Here is a 13,015-nt window from a genome sequence, read left to right as displayed (position 1 = left end):
AAATTTTTGAACTTCAATCTTTTTATAAAATTATTTTAAGTATAAATAAATAAATTTAAATTGTTAAAATTTTGTTCTGCAAAATTCATAACAGCAATATAAACAAAATAAAAAAAATTCTAATTTATAAAAATTATAATAGTAATTTTATAAAATATTAAATCTGTGTTATGAATATAATATACGATTCATATTTATTCTATTATCTTCAATATTTTTCATTATCTTTCTTCTTTGGTATAATTCACAGTATTCTTAAGTCACTTTAGATTTCAAACTAATCTCTATTGGACCGAAAGCGTTAAGACTAAAACTCTCCCAACAAGTACGTTTATCGATATTCGAATTTGTGTTTTCCTCTTTATGATAGATAAGACTTGTTTGCCATTTTAACTAGTAACTTATTGATTATCTTCCATTATCTTTATTATCTTACAATTATCTTCTATTATTATGAAATCTATAGATTGAATTAAAGTTGTGACATTGTGCTTATAAATAAAAGTCATACTACCTCCGGTCCTAATTATAAGACTCAGTTGACTAATTTGAGGAGATTAAAGAAAGAAGTTAAGTTAGTTATTTGTAATATATAGGTGTTGTATTTTCTAAAATATCCTTACTAATCAACTATATTAGCTAGAACTACAATTATTAGAAAGATTACCTTGAAAAAAATACATAAATATAAGAGACAAAGTGGATTAGGGTCTTATATTTAGGACCAAAATAAAAGTCAAACAGGGTCTTATATTAAGGACCGGAGGTAGTATATCATATGTTATGTACTTTAAAAGGAATTTAAAAAAATACTCTTCCTTGTTTCTATTTCTCTACGGAAGAATCCCCTTTTAATTTAGGATGTGTTTGCCAGTTTGGATCACAGGGAGAAGGGTTTGGAAGGATTTTAACAAAAGAATGGGGAGGAAAAGGAGGTGAGAGGATTTACCTTTACGTTGCCTCTTTGACTTAGGGGGTGTTTGGCTTTTTTGCCAAACCATGGTTTGGCAAAAAAATTTGCCAAACACCCCCAATTTTTTTAAAACCTTGGTTTTGCCCAACAAAACCTCGGTTCCAGATAAGCAGGCGGGGGATCGATTATTGCTTCAATTATTGGCTCTCCCCAACAAAACCGAGCTTGCGAAGGACTTGGCTTCAACGGTCAGCTCACGGTGGGAACAAGCACGCGGGGTATACTCTTCAGCTCACGGTCAAGATCTCTTCCGCCTCTTCTCTCCCATTCATTGCTGTCAGCCTCTCTATTCAGCTCACCTGAAGATCTCGAGTTGCTCTGTTTCTCACTGGAGAAGAATCGAAGGAAAAAAGCCAGCCATCCGGTCCTGTGTCGTCGGTGAGATCTTCCCATCCCTCAGGAATATCAGCGCCGGCGACGTGTTTCTGGGCTTGCCAAGACATCACCGCGCATTGGGTTCGGTCGATCGGAGCCATCCGGTTCTGATCTCTTCGCTTTTAGTCCGTCTCAGGTTGCCTTGCTCGGTTCCACCTCTCATATCCAGAACTCCGGTAAGCTGCCTCCGTGAACTCCGGTTAGGATTCTCTGGTCGATTTTCCAAATGTCGGTCGATTTTTTCCCCCCGGTCGATTTTCGCCTCTGGTTTCGGTCTGTAATGTGCACACCTCTGTGGTGCTTTGAAATGACGTACGGTCGATTCCCCCCGGTCGATATCCCCCCCGGTTGATATTCCCCCCTATTTCGGTCTGTAATATATATGTGCTCACCGTAATTATTATGCTTTGAATCATTTCGGTCTGTAATATTACCTCCCGGATTTTTTCCCCCCACACAGCGGTGGTTTCACCGATAACTTTGGATCATTGGTGGCTTCATTTTGTTTCCCCCCACACAGCTGTTAATTTCGTTAATTTCGAGCTGACCGTTTGGTTTGGATGCTGGTTTCATTATGTTGTGTGTGGCTGTTCGTTGTGCAATTTTGGTAGCTGGAAATTTTTTTCGTGTGTGTGTCTTTTTTCCCATATTCGTATGTTGTGTTTTGGAGACAGACCAGTCGATCATGCTGTGTGTATTCGGTTGGATTATGGGTGTTTGTGCTGATGAAATTATTTTTATTTCTCTAATCAAAATCCTACGAATGAGTTAACCAATTTCTATGTTTCAAATTTTGATCAGTTAACCAACAGTATAATTAGTGGTTGAACTTCAATTTTGGTCAGTTAACCGAAAAGAACTCCCTGAAATGATGGGAAAAAAAGTCATCATTAATTTTGCAATATCAATTATTAATGAGGCCTCATTTTGCTAGAAAAAAGAACATGTGGCTATACTTGTTAAATACTATACCTGTTATATCATATCTCCTGGACTGAATGATATGCTTTTTGGGTTGAACTTGTCATGACTGAACTGTTGTAATTGGTTTATAGCATAATGAATAAAAAAAAATAGCAAGGCTTCGTGGGATATAAGAGCCACAAAGATCTTTATTGACCTGTGTATTGAAGAAGTTGAAAGAGGGGGAAGAAGAGGAACTAGCATGACAAAGCCTGCTTGGACAAGTATTGAGGAGAACTTTACTGCAAAGACTGGGAGGGTTTATACGAAAATCCAATTAAAGAACAAATTTGATACCTTGCGAAAGGAGTGGCAGTTATGGGATAAGCTGCTCCGTGAGACAGGTTTAGGGTGGGATGCTGAAAGGAATACTGTTAGTGCCCCTGATGATTGGTGGGAGAAGAAAATAGTGGTAATCATTTAACTTTATTTGAACTTGTATTTTCTCCCATGTTAACTTTTTTGTATAATGTATAATATTTTTGGTGTTGAATGCGCAGGAAGTTCCAGGCTATGAGAAATTTAGAGAAAGAGGGCTTCAATTTCGGGCTGAATTGACTCAACTCTTTGGGTCTGTAGCTGCGACTGGACCACAGTCATGGGCACCTTCTTCCATGACACTTCCAAGCGAAGGAGTTCCTGAAGATGATATGGAAGAAGGATCTGGAGATAGTGATGAAATTTTGGGGGCACCAACTGGCATAAGCGGGGAGTTTAATTCAGTCACATTCAATGACAATAGTGGAGGAAGTGGAGGCAACACTGGAATGAGACAGGAAACTATTCGTGGGGGTAGAAGCACAGGTGGCAGTCGACCTAGTAGCTCATTAGGGGTTAAAAAAGGGTGAATCCATGAAGAAGAAACCTACTACCACTATGAAAATAGCAGATGCACTAAGCAGGATAGCTCAGGCAAATGAAAATGATTCTCAGCGTGAACATGAAGAGATTTCAGAAGCACGTGCTAGGAAGTTAGAAGAAGAAGCACGTGCTTATGAGACGTCAATTGCGGGAGTCATGGAGCACCTTAATGAAGTTGATGAAATTGTTGATGATCCTGATCTATTTGGCCGGTGCACAACACTCCTTATGGACAAGCCAGCTGCAAGGGAGATGTATGTGGCTCTGAAGAACAAGAGGGAAAAACTACTGATCTTCTTGAAGCATGCAACTAAGGATTGAGACTTCATTTGTGTTGCTTACAAGATGACTATGATAATTTGTATCTATTTTTAGGAATGATGTAACCAGACTATTGTATTATGTGACTACTGAATTTCTGTAGGAATTAAACAACTTATTTTCTTGTTAAATGTTAAGTAATTTCATATCAGGGTTTCTGAATTTTATGTCTATGTGCACAGGACAAGACAAAAAATGGCTGATGAAATTAAAATTGCGGAAAAGTATCGTAAACGACGGAACAAACGGGTTAATCAAGTTGCAGTAGCGGTTGGTGGATACGCTTCTCTTCATTTGTGTAAAGAGCCCCAGCATACAAGTATTTATACAGGCAAGGCATGGGTAAGGGATGTTTTACAAGGCCATTCCACTCGTTGTTATAACATGTTTAGGATGGAAAGAGAAGTGTTCTTTAGTCTTTGCACAGAATTGCAACAACACGGTCTAAGGGAAACTAGAAATGTTGGGATACATGAAATGGTTGCAATGTTTTTAAATACTGTTGGCCATGCGCTTAGTAGTAGGATGCAACAAGAAAGATTTCAGCATTCAGGGGAGACAATTAGTAGACATTTTCATAATGTCTTACTGGCATGCTGTAGACTTGCTATGACCAACATCAAACCAAAAGATCCAACGTTTCAGCATTTGCATACTAAAATACGGCCTGGTGGTCGATACTGGCCCTTTTTCAAACATGCTATTGGAGCAATTGATGGAACACATATTTCGTGCATTGTTGATGCAACTGAGCAAACAAAATTTATTAACCGAAAAGGAAGAGTGACGCAAAATGTAATGGCTGTTTGCGATTGGGACATGTGCTTCACTTTTGTATTGGCCAGATGGGAAGGTAGTGCGCATGATGCTCGTATATTTGACCACGCCCTTACAACTCCTTCCATGAACTTTCCTCATCCGCCTCAAGGTATATTTTAAATTCCCACAATTTATTTATGCTTAACTGTTACGAAAAAAATTTTATTGACACCAATCATATATTTCATGTAGGCAAATATTATTTGGTGGATGCTGGCTATCCGACGCCCATGGGATACCTTGGTCCCTACAGACGTGAACGCTACCATCTCCCTGATTTCCGAAGGTCATCTGCACTTGAAAATGACAATGAGGCGTTCAATTATTTGCACTCAAGTCTACGGAGCACTATCGAAAGAACTTTTGGAGTTTGGAAGAGTAAGTTTGCAATTTTAGGAAACATGCCGAGCTATGACTTTGCAACACAGGTTCAAATTGTTTGTGCAACGATGGCCATACATAACTTCATTAGATCAACATCCATTTCTGATCCTGGTTTCATTCAGTTTGAACAAGAAGGTTCTTATGCAGAAGAAAATGATGATGATGGAGTTGGATCTTCACATATACCTTCATCAGTAGATTCTTCATCTCACATGGTTCGGCTTCGTGACTCCATAAGAGATCAAATTATTCACTACATACAAGAATAGTTATGTCCTTTTTTTTTTCTTTTTTCTTTTCACATAATGTAATGTGTTGTTAAAAAAACCTACTTGAACAAATATATTTCGTTGCAACCTCTATTATTAACACAATTAATATGAAATTTTTTTGTGTGGTTATTTAATTTTGTGAAACAAAATTATTAGATTTCATCTTTCAAATCTTTAAGAAATAATAATATTTTCTTTGGCAAAATAAATCATTTTGCTAAAAACATATTTATTTATTTTATTACTATATATACACGGAAATTTTTTATTATTTATTTATTTATACCTTATTTATTATGTTGGCAAAATATATATTATTAATAAATTTATTACTTAAAATAAACATATATTATGAAATATATCTTATATGTAATTATCATTTAAACTTATGTCCTTTTTAGTAATTTTCACATATCAAAAAGCACTTCTGACATTAATTATCCAAACACTCTCACTTTCTCAGAATCACTTTTTCAAAAAATCTATTCTTTCAAAATCTATTCTCTCCATAATCTATTCTCCAAAAGCTATTCTGTAAACCATGGTTTTGCCTCATCCAAACACCCCCTTAAGAGAGTAGGGTAGGGGATAAAATTTTGGGAAAACATATTTTTTTGTTCTCTGACTTAAAAAAATTTGTCTGGAAAATACTTTTTAGAAAATCACATTTGAAAAAAATAATTAAAAAACTATACTTTGACAAGTGATAGTTATCACCGGTAATGATAAATAGTAGACAGTAGAGGAGAAGAGAAGAGAAGAAGATTTCTCCAATTTTTTAAAACAAAAAAAATAAAAAACACAAAAACAAAAACAAGAAAACATGTAAAATTGTTTTAGTTTTTAAGTTTTTAAAAACGTGTTACTGTTCTTTTTTGTTTTTTAAAACAATTAACTAAAAACAAATTGACAAACAAGTTTTTTTTGTTTTTCTGTTTTTAAAAACAAAAAATCATTTTCAAAACAAAAAAAAAACCAAACAAACCCTTAGTATGCCACATCTCATACTTTGAAAGAACTATCTCAATCTCACTACATCTCGCGCGCCAGTATTCAGGCAGCTCTGTGTTTCACTCCGTAAAGCAAAAGAGCGAAGCTTTGGAGGACTAGTGTTGATGTCAAGAGTTTTGTTCGTTAGAGTGAACAAAACAATAAGAAACTTACAAAGTAGCACCACTCATAGTTTGTGAGTTTAACAATCAGGTGTTAAAAAATTACATTTGTCCACCATGAGAAAACTGAACTACAAACCAAATCTTATATTTAGTATCGGAGATAATATAAGATTGATTAAAAAAAAATCCGCAAAGAATCATTAACAGTGGAAGCTCATGATCATTTGTGTTGCTCTTTCTTTCGTTTTTGTCACATTTTGACCAAGTTACAAGACAGGTTATTTGAACTGTAGACACAAAATAACTTCATTAATAGCTCATTTATTAATTTTCATTCTCATTTACTGTTCTTATGCACAATACACCCAATATATATATACACACACATATATATTTTGAGATCGAGATGAGATTTGAGATGAGATGAAAGGGAATATATTCACTCAAAGAATCAACGGACAACGTGTGGTGGATGACAGTAAGAAAAGGAAAAAAAAAATAGGGAGGAAAAAAAGAGAGACCAAAATAGGTTTTTACTAATAGCTCTTTAGCTGGTGTAAAGGCACTATTATTAATACTGGACCAAGTACTGGGTTCAGTTCTTGATAAGGGACAATCTACATTGTAAAATCCATGCTTTAAGCCTTTGACCATGCTTCTTGAAGGTTTAAAAGTAATGTAATTCTTATTGCCTGCTTTTCAAAGAACCAAATACCTCTGTAAATAATCATCAAATTCAAGAATACAAATGATTTCCAACAAATTTGATCACAATAATTATCAGCTTGGCTTTTGACTGCAATGCCATCAGCTGGGGAAAATTGAGCTCTATCTGAGGCCCCGTCATAGGATCATGTGCTAGTAGGAAGACTGTAGCCACATAATGAAGCCTAAACACTCCATCCAGTCTTAAATATAGAAGCAAATAACTAATTTGTAGAAATTAAAAAATTAATTAAATTAATTATTTGTAAAAAATGTGTGTCGGTTTCACTAAAGCAATGATTTTAATTATTTGCATTACAAACTGCTCTCTTAACAGAAAACACACACTCTTCATATGCGCAATAAGTAATGGAGAGTTTAGGGTTAAGAAAAGGTATAATTTGAGAGACAAAATAAATTAAGAGCTTAAATCTAAGAGACTAAAACCAAAGCAAACCCATTTACTAGCTCTTATATCTAAAACGAGAGAGGGTATATTAATGACGGGGAAAGAATTCCCCAGAAAGCTATCGCTTCATTGGGTCACATTCTTTACAATAGGTGTCACATTCTTACACTATGCACTTGCAAGAGAAATTCATCTGAAATCCAGAGATTATATCCACAACACACTACTTAATCTATCAGCATTTAAAAAAAAAAAAAAAAAAAGGTTCAAACCAAGTGGAAATATACAAGTAAATACTATTCATGTTGGTTGACCCTTTAGAACTAAGGAGGCTTGTCTGATGACTCTTGATACTCTCCAAATTTCGTGCTGCACTCGATGCCATGATTCTTCAGTCTTCAGTTCTTTTGCCACGCTTACAGCATCATCTATCCCCGGGAAGGATTGTGATCCATAGTCATTGTGTTTAGATGGTCCATAGATCTGGAAAATGGAAGCCCGATGATTTAATGTGTTCATCATTTCATCAACAACTTATATATCAAAATGCCATACACGAGTAAAAATTAACATCACTATCAATATCAAGATTATTACTACTAAACAAAATATAATATCTACAGCAAACAGCACTATTCACAAATCACGAGTAGTTATAGTAAATTCATTCCTTAGAATTCGTGCAATGTGCTCTCTTTCTTAAGAGATAATGCCGAAAGAATGAAGAATGAGTTGGGCTTGAAATTCACTTCTTACCAAATGCTTATACCATGTCATTCCAACGAGGCCATCTTTGTCAGCAAAGGCACGCTCAGCCATCATCAGTCTATCATTGAGCTCTCTCACTCTCAACTGGTCTTTCTTCCATGCTGTTGGTATCCAACCTCTACTTTCTTCAATTGCCTTAAAGAATTACTTCTCAATTTGAGAAAAGAACATTCCCTCCAAAGTATAAAAATAAAAAAAAAATAAAAAGGAGAGAGAGAGAGAGAATGCTACTGGTTTCTGTAAAAATGGCGGTCTACAGATATTGAAAGTGCTACCTTTCTCTGGTATTCCATCTCCTTTGCTGCTTTCTCAAGCTCTCTGATGGACTTGAATATGGGAGCCAAACTTATGTCTTTGTTTGAAATCTCACCTTCTAGATTCTTTGAGCTAATCTGCGATTTAAGCTCATGATGTTTTAATCATTAACTAGGTAAGAAGTTGGGAGTGCTCTACTATGCCACATACAAATGAACAAACTATCATTGAATCATACCAAAAATAAAATCTAGTTGGACTGTTGACAAGACATGATTAGTACAACTCATTCGTCAGGTCTTGTGCAATGCACGGGGACCACCTAACATGGACATATACCTGGAGCTCCTTAGCATACGATTGATAGTCAAAAGGCAAGAACTCCTCATCTGCCAGCCAAAGAGCCACTAGACCCCAAACGCTAGCCACTGGTAATTTCCATAACACACGCAGTTATTGACCAGTTTTATTGTTTTAAGCATATGAAACAGGTAAGTAAATTTTCAAGGCTAATTTATCAGAGGCTATAAAAGAAGCTCATAAGACCAACCTGCCACATGCCTTTGAAACTTAGGGTCACCGAATTTCTCCATCCAGATAAAATTATCGTACAATGAGTGGTAGACTGGGTAATCTGCGAATGATTTGAATCAAGTCCAGGTGATATACATCTAATTAATCTGATAGAAATTTCTGATCATGATGCCAACCATAAGGTAAAGGTATATAGATGATTGACATTTGTAAAACAATAGAGTATACATAGACATGAAGCATTTTCTAAAGCAATCTTTTAAAAGTCTCTAATGCATTGGTGGCATCTGCCCATCCCTCGCCTTTAAGTTGAAGTACTTATGCTGACATTTTACAATTAAATCATCACGAAATGATAAACTTCCAAGATACCTAGTTCTTGAAGCAGCCCACTATTGACATGAATGGCATATACTAGTTTGCCGTAAAAGGTTTGAGACATCCAGTCCTACAAATAACACATGTACAAAATGTAGATATAGATAGGACCTAAAACAAAATTCCAGTTACTGGGGGAAAAAGACAAGGATTTTTCCCAAATTCCCATCCTTTCCTTAGGCGTCAAAGCTTCTATTCTAGGGGTTTTACATGTTATTTCATCATAAATACCTAAAAAGCATGCTGACATGTTTTAGTATGAGCTGCTCCTTCACAAACAAATACTTGAACCAAAAAATAGCGACTTCTTTCCTACATCTGTGTTTTTGAGAATTTTCATTGTTTTTTTCTCTACAAAAAGTGAATCTACAGAAACCTGCGTCAGGGCGATGAACAGAATTAATAATGAATCAATTCGGACCTTTACCTTTTCCAAAAGACACATCAGTTGATGGAATTCCCACATGCTGCACAAAAGCTGCATAATCTGATCCCCCGCCTCCTAATCTTCCAAACTTTACATGCAGCAACAAGTTTTTTATGAGCATAGATATTGAGATTATACAGATATACCAACATTTAATCCTCACAGATCACTCCCAGGTTTGGTGAAATTAGAAATGGAGTGATTTCTTCCCATTGCAAAATGCAACTTACAATAGGGAGAATACCACGTGGGAAACCTTAAGCATTATTAACGTAAATATGGATATGTAAACAACTGCAATTTGCCTACCATAGGAGAACTACCAGAAGCAGCCCATGATTCATAGATAGTCAATGATGAGTTATCCGGGTCCTTGACCTTCAAAAGAATCAATATCAATATTGAAAAGCAAGGGTTAGCAGCAAGCAGGAAAGAAACCGGAAATGCTAGACTCCAGAATTTAATCATTAACCTCATTTATACTCTTTGTGATTAATTCTGCAATACCTGCTGAGTTGCTCGTTTGATTAATTCATCGAGCTGTGGAGTAGCTAGGGCATGGAACCCAGGTCCCCTTACTGCACAGTCGGCGTTCAAGTAAGCAACTGCTCTTGAAGCAAGAATTTCTCTATTCTCTTCTACCCATTCAGTAGATCCTATCTGGAGGGAGTAATGAAATCAAACTTTTGCTGTGTTTAAGTAAAAAGAAGCAGAGAGAAAGAAAAATACAAGGCCATATTCCTCTGCATCCCAGTTACATAAGATAATCGTTCTTCTAGGTTTCCAACCTCTTTTCAGAAGCTTCCCAAGCCGTTGAGCAATCTGCATCATGCAAGGATCAATATCACCCCAATATATTTTTTTTAAAATAAATACCTTCAATACAGATAGAGCTCGTGATTCCTTAAAGATTTGGACATCATTTCCTTAGACCTACGGCAGACAATCTAGGAAAGAGCTGATTTAAAGAGAACTAAAACCAGTGGTCTAGAGGTTTATCCTTTTATAACCATAAGGCTAAAATGGTGATAGACCGCAGGGGTAATGACTGCTTTTTGGGTATAAGATCATCCTTTCTGAGAAAGGGAGAGAGTTCAGAATTTTGGAAGATGAAGTAAGGTTTGGGAGAGGGCTGGCCTCTCGAATGCCAGTGTGTGCGCAAGTATTTCTCTGTATTTTGTTGCAGTAGTTTCGGTTAGATTATTCTCTTGGTGGTTTGGGCCAAAAGACAACATGATCATTTGGCTACCAATGTCTTGTTAATTTCGGTTAGATTATTCTGTACTGGTTGTCTTGAGGAATAGGGTATTGAACAGAATCAATGAGTGTCCTGGTAATACTAATTTGCTTTCTTGTGAGTATTAACATCAAAGCCTCAGAATTTCCCCTTCACATTCACTTCTACTCCCAAATTTCTGTACTTTATACTTATTGTCAGCAGGGTTCTATCAAACACTAAGCAGCTTCACCCCCCCCCCCAAGTTCCATCCTTCAAGAGATGGACAATGATACAACACAATCAATAATACTTTGATCACATAAAAGAAACTCAATATCCTCTAAAGCACAGTTTCAAATTCGAGTCATGTTAATGGGGAAAAAAAAATGCTAGGAGAGCCTTACCATTAAGTACCTAATGCGCTCAAACTGATATGATAATATCAAATGCCAGATAATTCTCACAAAACAAGATTGTACAAGCTTTCAAAGATCAAAATGTTCAATCAAGCTTTAAGTACTAATCGAGAAGACCAATTGAAACTTGATCATCATTAGAAGCCAAAAGAGGCTTCACCCTTCAGCTCAAGTAAACCCGTAGCTATGCAGCCATCTTTACCTCAAGTAGTGCTGCAGTACCACTATTAGGATCAACAGCTCCGAACGTCCATGCATCCCTATGGTTACCGAGGATGACAAATCTACAGATAGTAGCGACAGTCTAAATAATTGCTGGTTGAATGCAAACGATTGCCTAATCATATGATTATATTTATGCTAACTTATAAACAGGAAATTCTTACACACCGATCAGGTTCTTCTGTTCCTTTAATCACACCAATAACATTCTCAATCTTGGCTAACACCTCCTCCCCCTGAAAACCAAAAAGTGAATTAGCAATTCACACAATTGATGTTACATTGATATTGCATGGCTTATGAAGTAGTGATCTTGCAGAAGCTTCAAACTAAATGTATACTTACAGTGTAACTGAGATTGAGAATTCCTGGACCTGGTCCAACCCTGTAAGTAGGTGCGTCTTTGTCTCCTTGCCAATCATCATTAGCTACTGGACCACCAATTGACCTTAATATCTCTTCACCATCCGCTGCTGAAACCGGTAAAGAAGTAAAAAGAAAAACATCTCCTTCTTTCTCAACTTCATCTTCTGATAGCCTCTCACATTTATCGTCGTCGTCATCTCTACTCGCCCAACCAGGAGTCGTAGGATCACCCAATCCGTTATGTACCGTTCCCACCTGAACACCACTCGGCGGCATCCACCTACCGTCAGGGAACCAACGTGCCTCGCCGGCGCCGCCGTAATCCTTACGATCTGAATATATCACCACCCCAATAGCTCCTTCCTCATACGCATTTTTCACTATATCCCCTCTGTAAATTCCCCCATATCGTGCCAGTACCACTGTACCTGAAACATTCACTCCAATTCCTTTCAACTTCAAATAGTCCTCCACGCGCCCATAGTTGACGTAAACCACAGGACCAATCACAGTCCCTGCCTTAGCATAAGCATGGAATGTGGGTAGAACCTCGCCTTCGACATCAGCATAAGGATCACCATCGTAGGTTTCTTGTCGTAGAGTGAAGCTAGTGGGTGGTTTTGGAGATGGTTTATGAGCAATAAAGAGCGGAGAAAGTGGGTATGTGAGGGAGACCTTATAAGAAGTTATGTGGGATGGAATAAGAGGAGGTGAGAACTGAAAGAACATAAGTTGCGGCCTCGGCGTTGGCTTCGGAGCCGGCAGCATGAGGACGGCGCGTGAGGGTGCGGAGGTGGCGGGATATGGAGGCATTATCAGCGAGGGAATCGGATATGAAGAGGGAATGATGAGTTGATTTTGAAGGTGAAGTAAGGAAAAGAAAGAGATAAGAAGTGGCTATGGCCAGTAACGCAGTTGCAGTGACGGTTGGACTGATCATGGTCCTCCTTAAAAGTTTCGATTTCCCGGGAAACAGATTCGATTATGATATCCTTATTAGAAATTCAACTGCTTTACCTTGATCAGGCTCTGAGAGCCTCTTGATTGAGTCTCCGCAAAATTATCTGTAGTCAGCGATGGTGAGAAAGAGAGGCAGAGCTTTTGTTTCTCGTGCAGTACTTTATTAGATGCTAAAAAAGAATTATCATCAAAAGCACATGAAATTTGTTTAAACATCATGGTTGTTTGCTTTTTTTGTCCTGAACATCATGGTTGTTCGAGGTACATGTAAAG

The 13,015-nt window shown here is 37.0% G+C and overlaps 3 protein-coding genes across 3 annotated transcripts; 2 read left to right on the top strand and 1 right to left on the bottom strand.

Annotated features, from left to right (window-relative positions):
• Nucleotides 1-2,667: 2,667 nt before the first annotated feature.
• LOC114746449 (uncharacterized) lies at nt 2,668-3,159 on the top strand. The gene is made up of 2 exons (XM_028934668.1): nt 2,668-2,688; nt 2,812-3,159. The coding sequence occupies exons 1-2, from the start codon at nt 2,668-2,670 to the stop codon at nt 3,157-3,159; spliced, it is 369 nt and encodes a 122-aa protein (XP_028790501.1).
• Nucleotides 3,160-3,688: 529 nt separating this feature from the next.
• On the top strand, nt 3,689-4,965 carry LOC114746446 (uncharacterized). The gene is made up of 3 exons (XM_028934666.1): nt 3,689-3,981; nt 4,096-4,421; nt 4,505-4,965. The coding sequence occupies exons 1-3, from the start codon at nt 3,689-3,691 to the stop codon at nt 4,963-4,965; spliced, it is 1,080 nt and encodes a 359-aa protein (XP_028790499.1).
• Nucleotides 4,966-7,262: 2,297 nt separating this feature from the next.
• On the bottom strand, nt 7,263-12,854 carry LOC114746445 (probable glutamate carboxypeptidase LAMP1). The gene is given in 13 exon segments (XM_028934665.1): nt 7,263-7,680; nt 7,954-8,100; nt 8,241-8,357; nt 8,560-8,648; nt 8,771-8,854; nt 9,560-9,647; nt 9,869-9,937; nt 10,067-10,219; nt 10,289-10,381; nt 11,397-11,478; nt 11,585-11,652; nt 11,762-12,488; nt 12,490-12,854. Coding segments are annotated over 13 exon segments (2,133 nt in total). The 5' UTR covers nt 12,723-12,854; the 3' UTR covers nt 7,263-7,497.
• Between the last annotated feature and the right edge of the window lie 161 nt (nt 12,855-13,015).

This window comes from Neltuma alba, unplaced genomic scaffold (assembly GCF_004799145.2).
Source record: "Neltuma alba isolate B1F8T4 unplaced genomic scaffold, ASM479914v2 tig00005007_pilon, whole genome shotgun sequence".
Taxonomy (NCBI): domain Eukaryota; kingdom Viridiplantae; phylum Streptophyta; class Magnoliopsida; order Fabales; family Fabaceae; genus Neltuma; species Neltuma alba.
The sequence above is the reverse complement of the archived record's forward strand: the minus strand, read 5'-3'. Positions and strand labels throughout refer to the sequence as shown.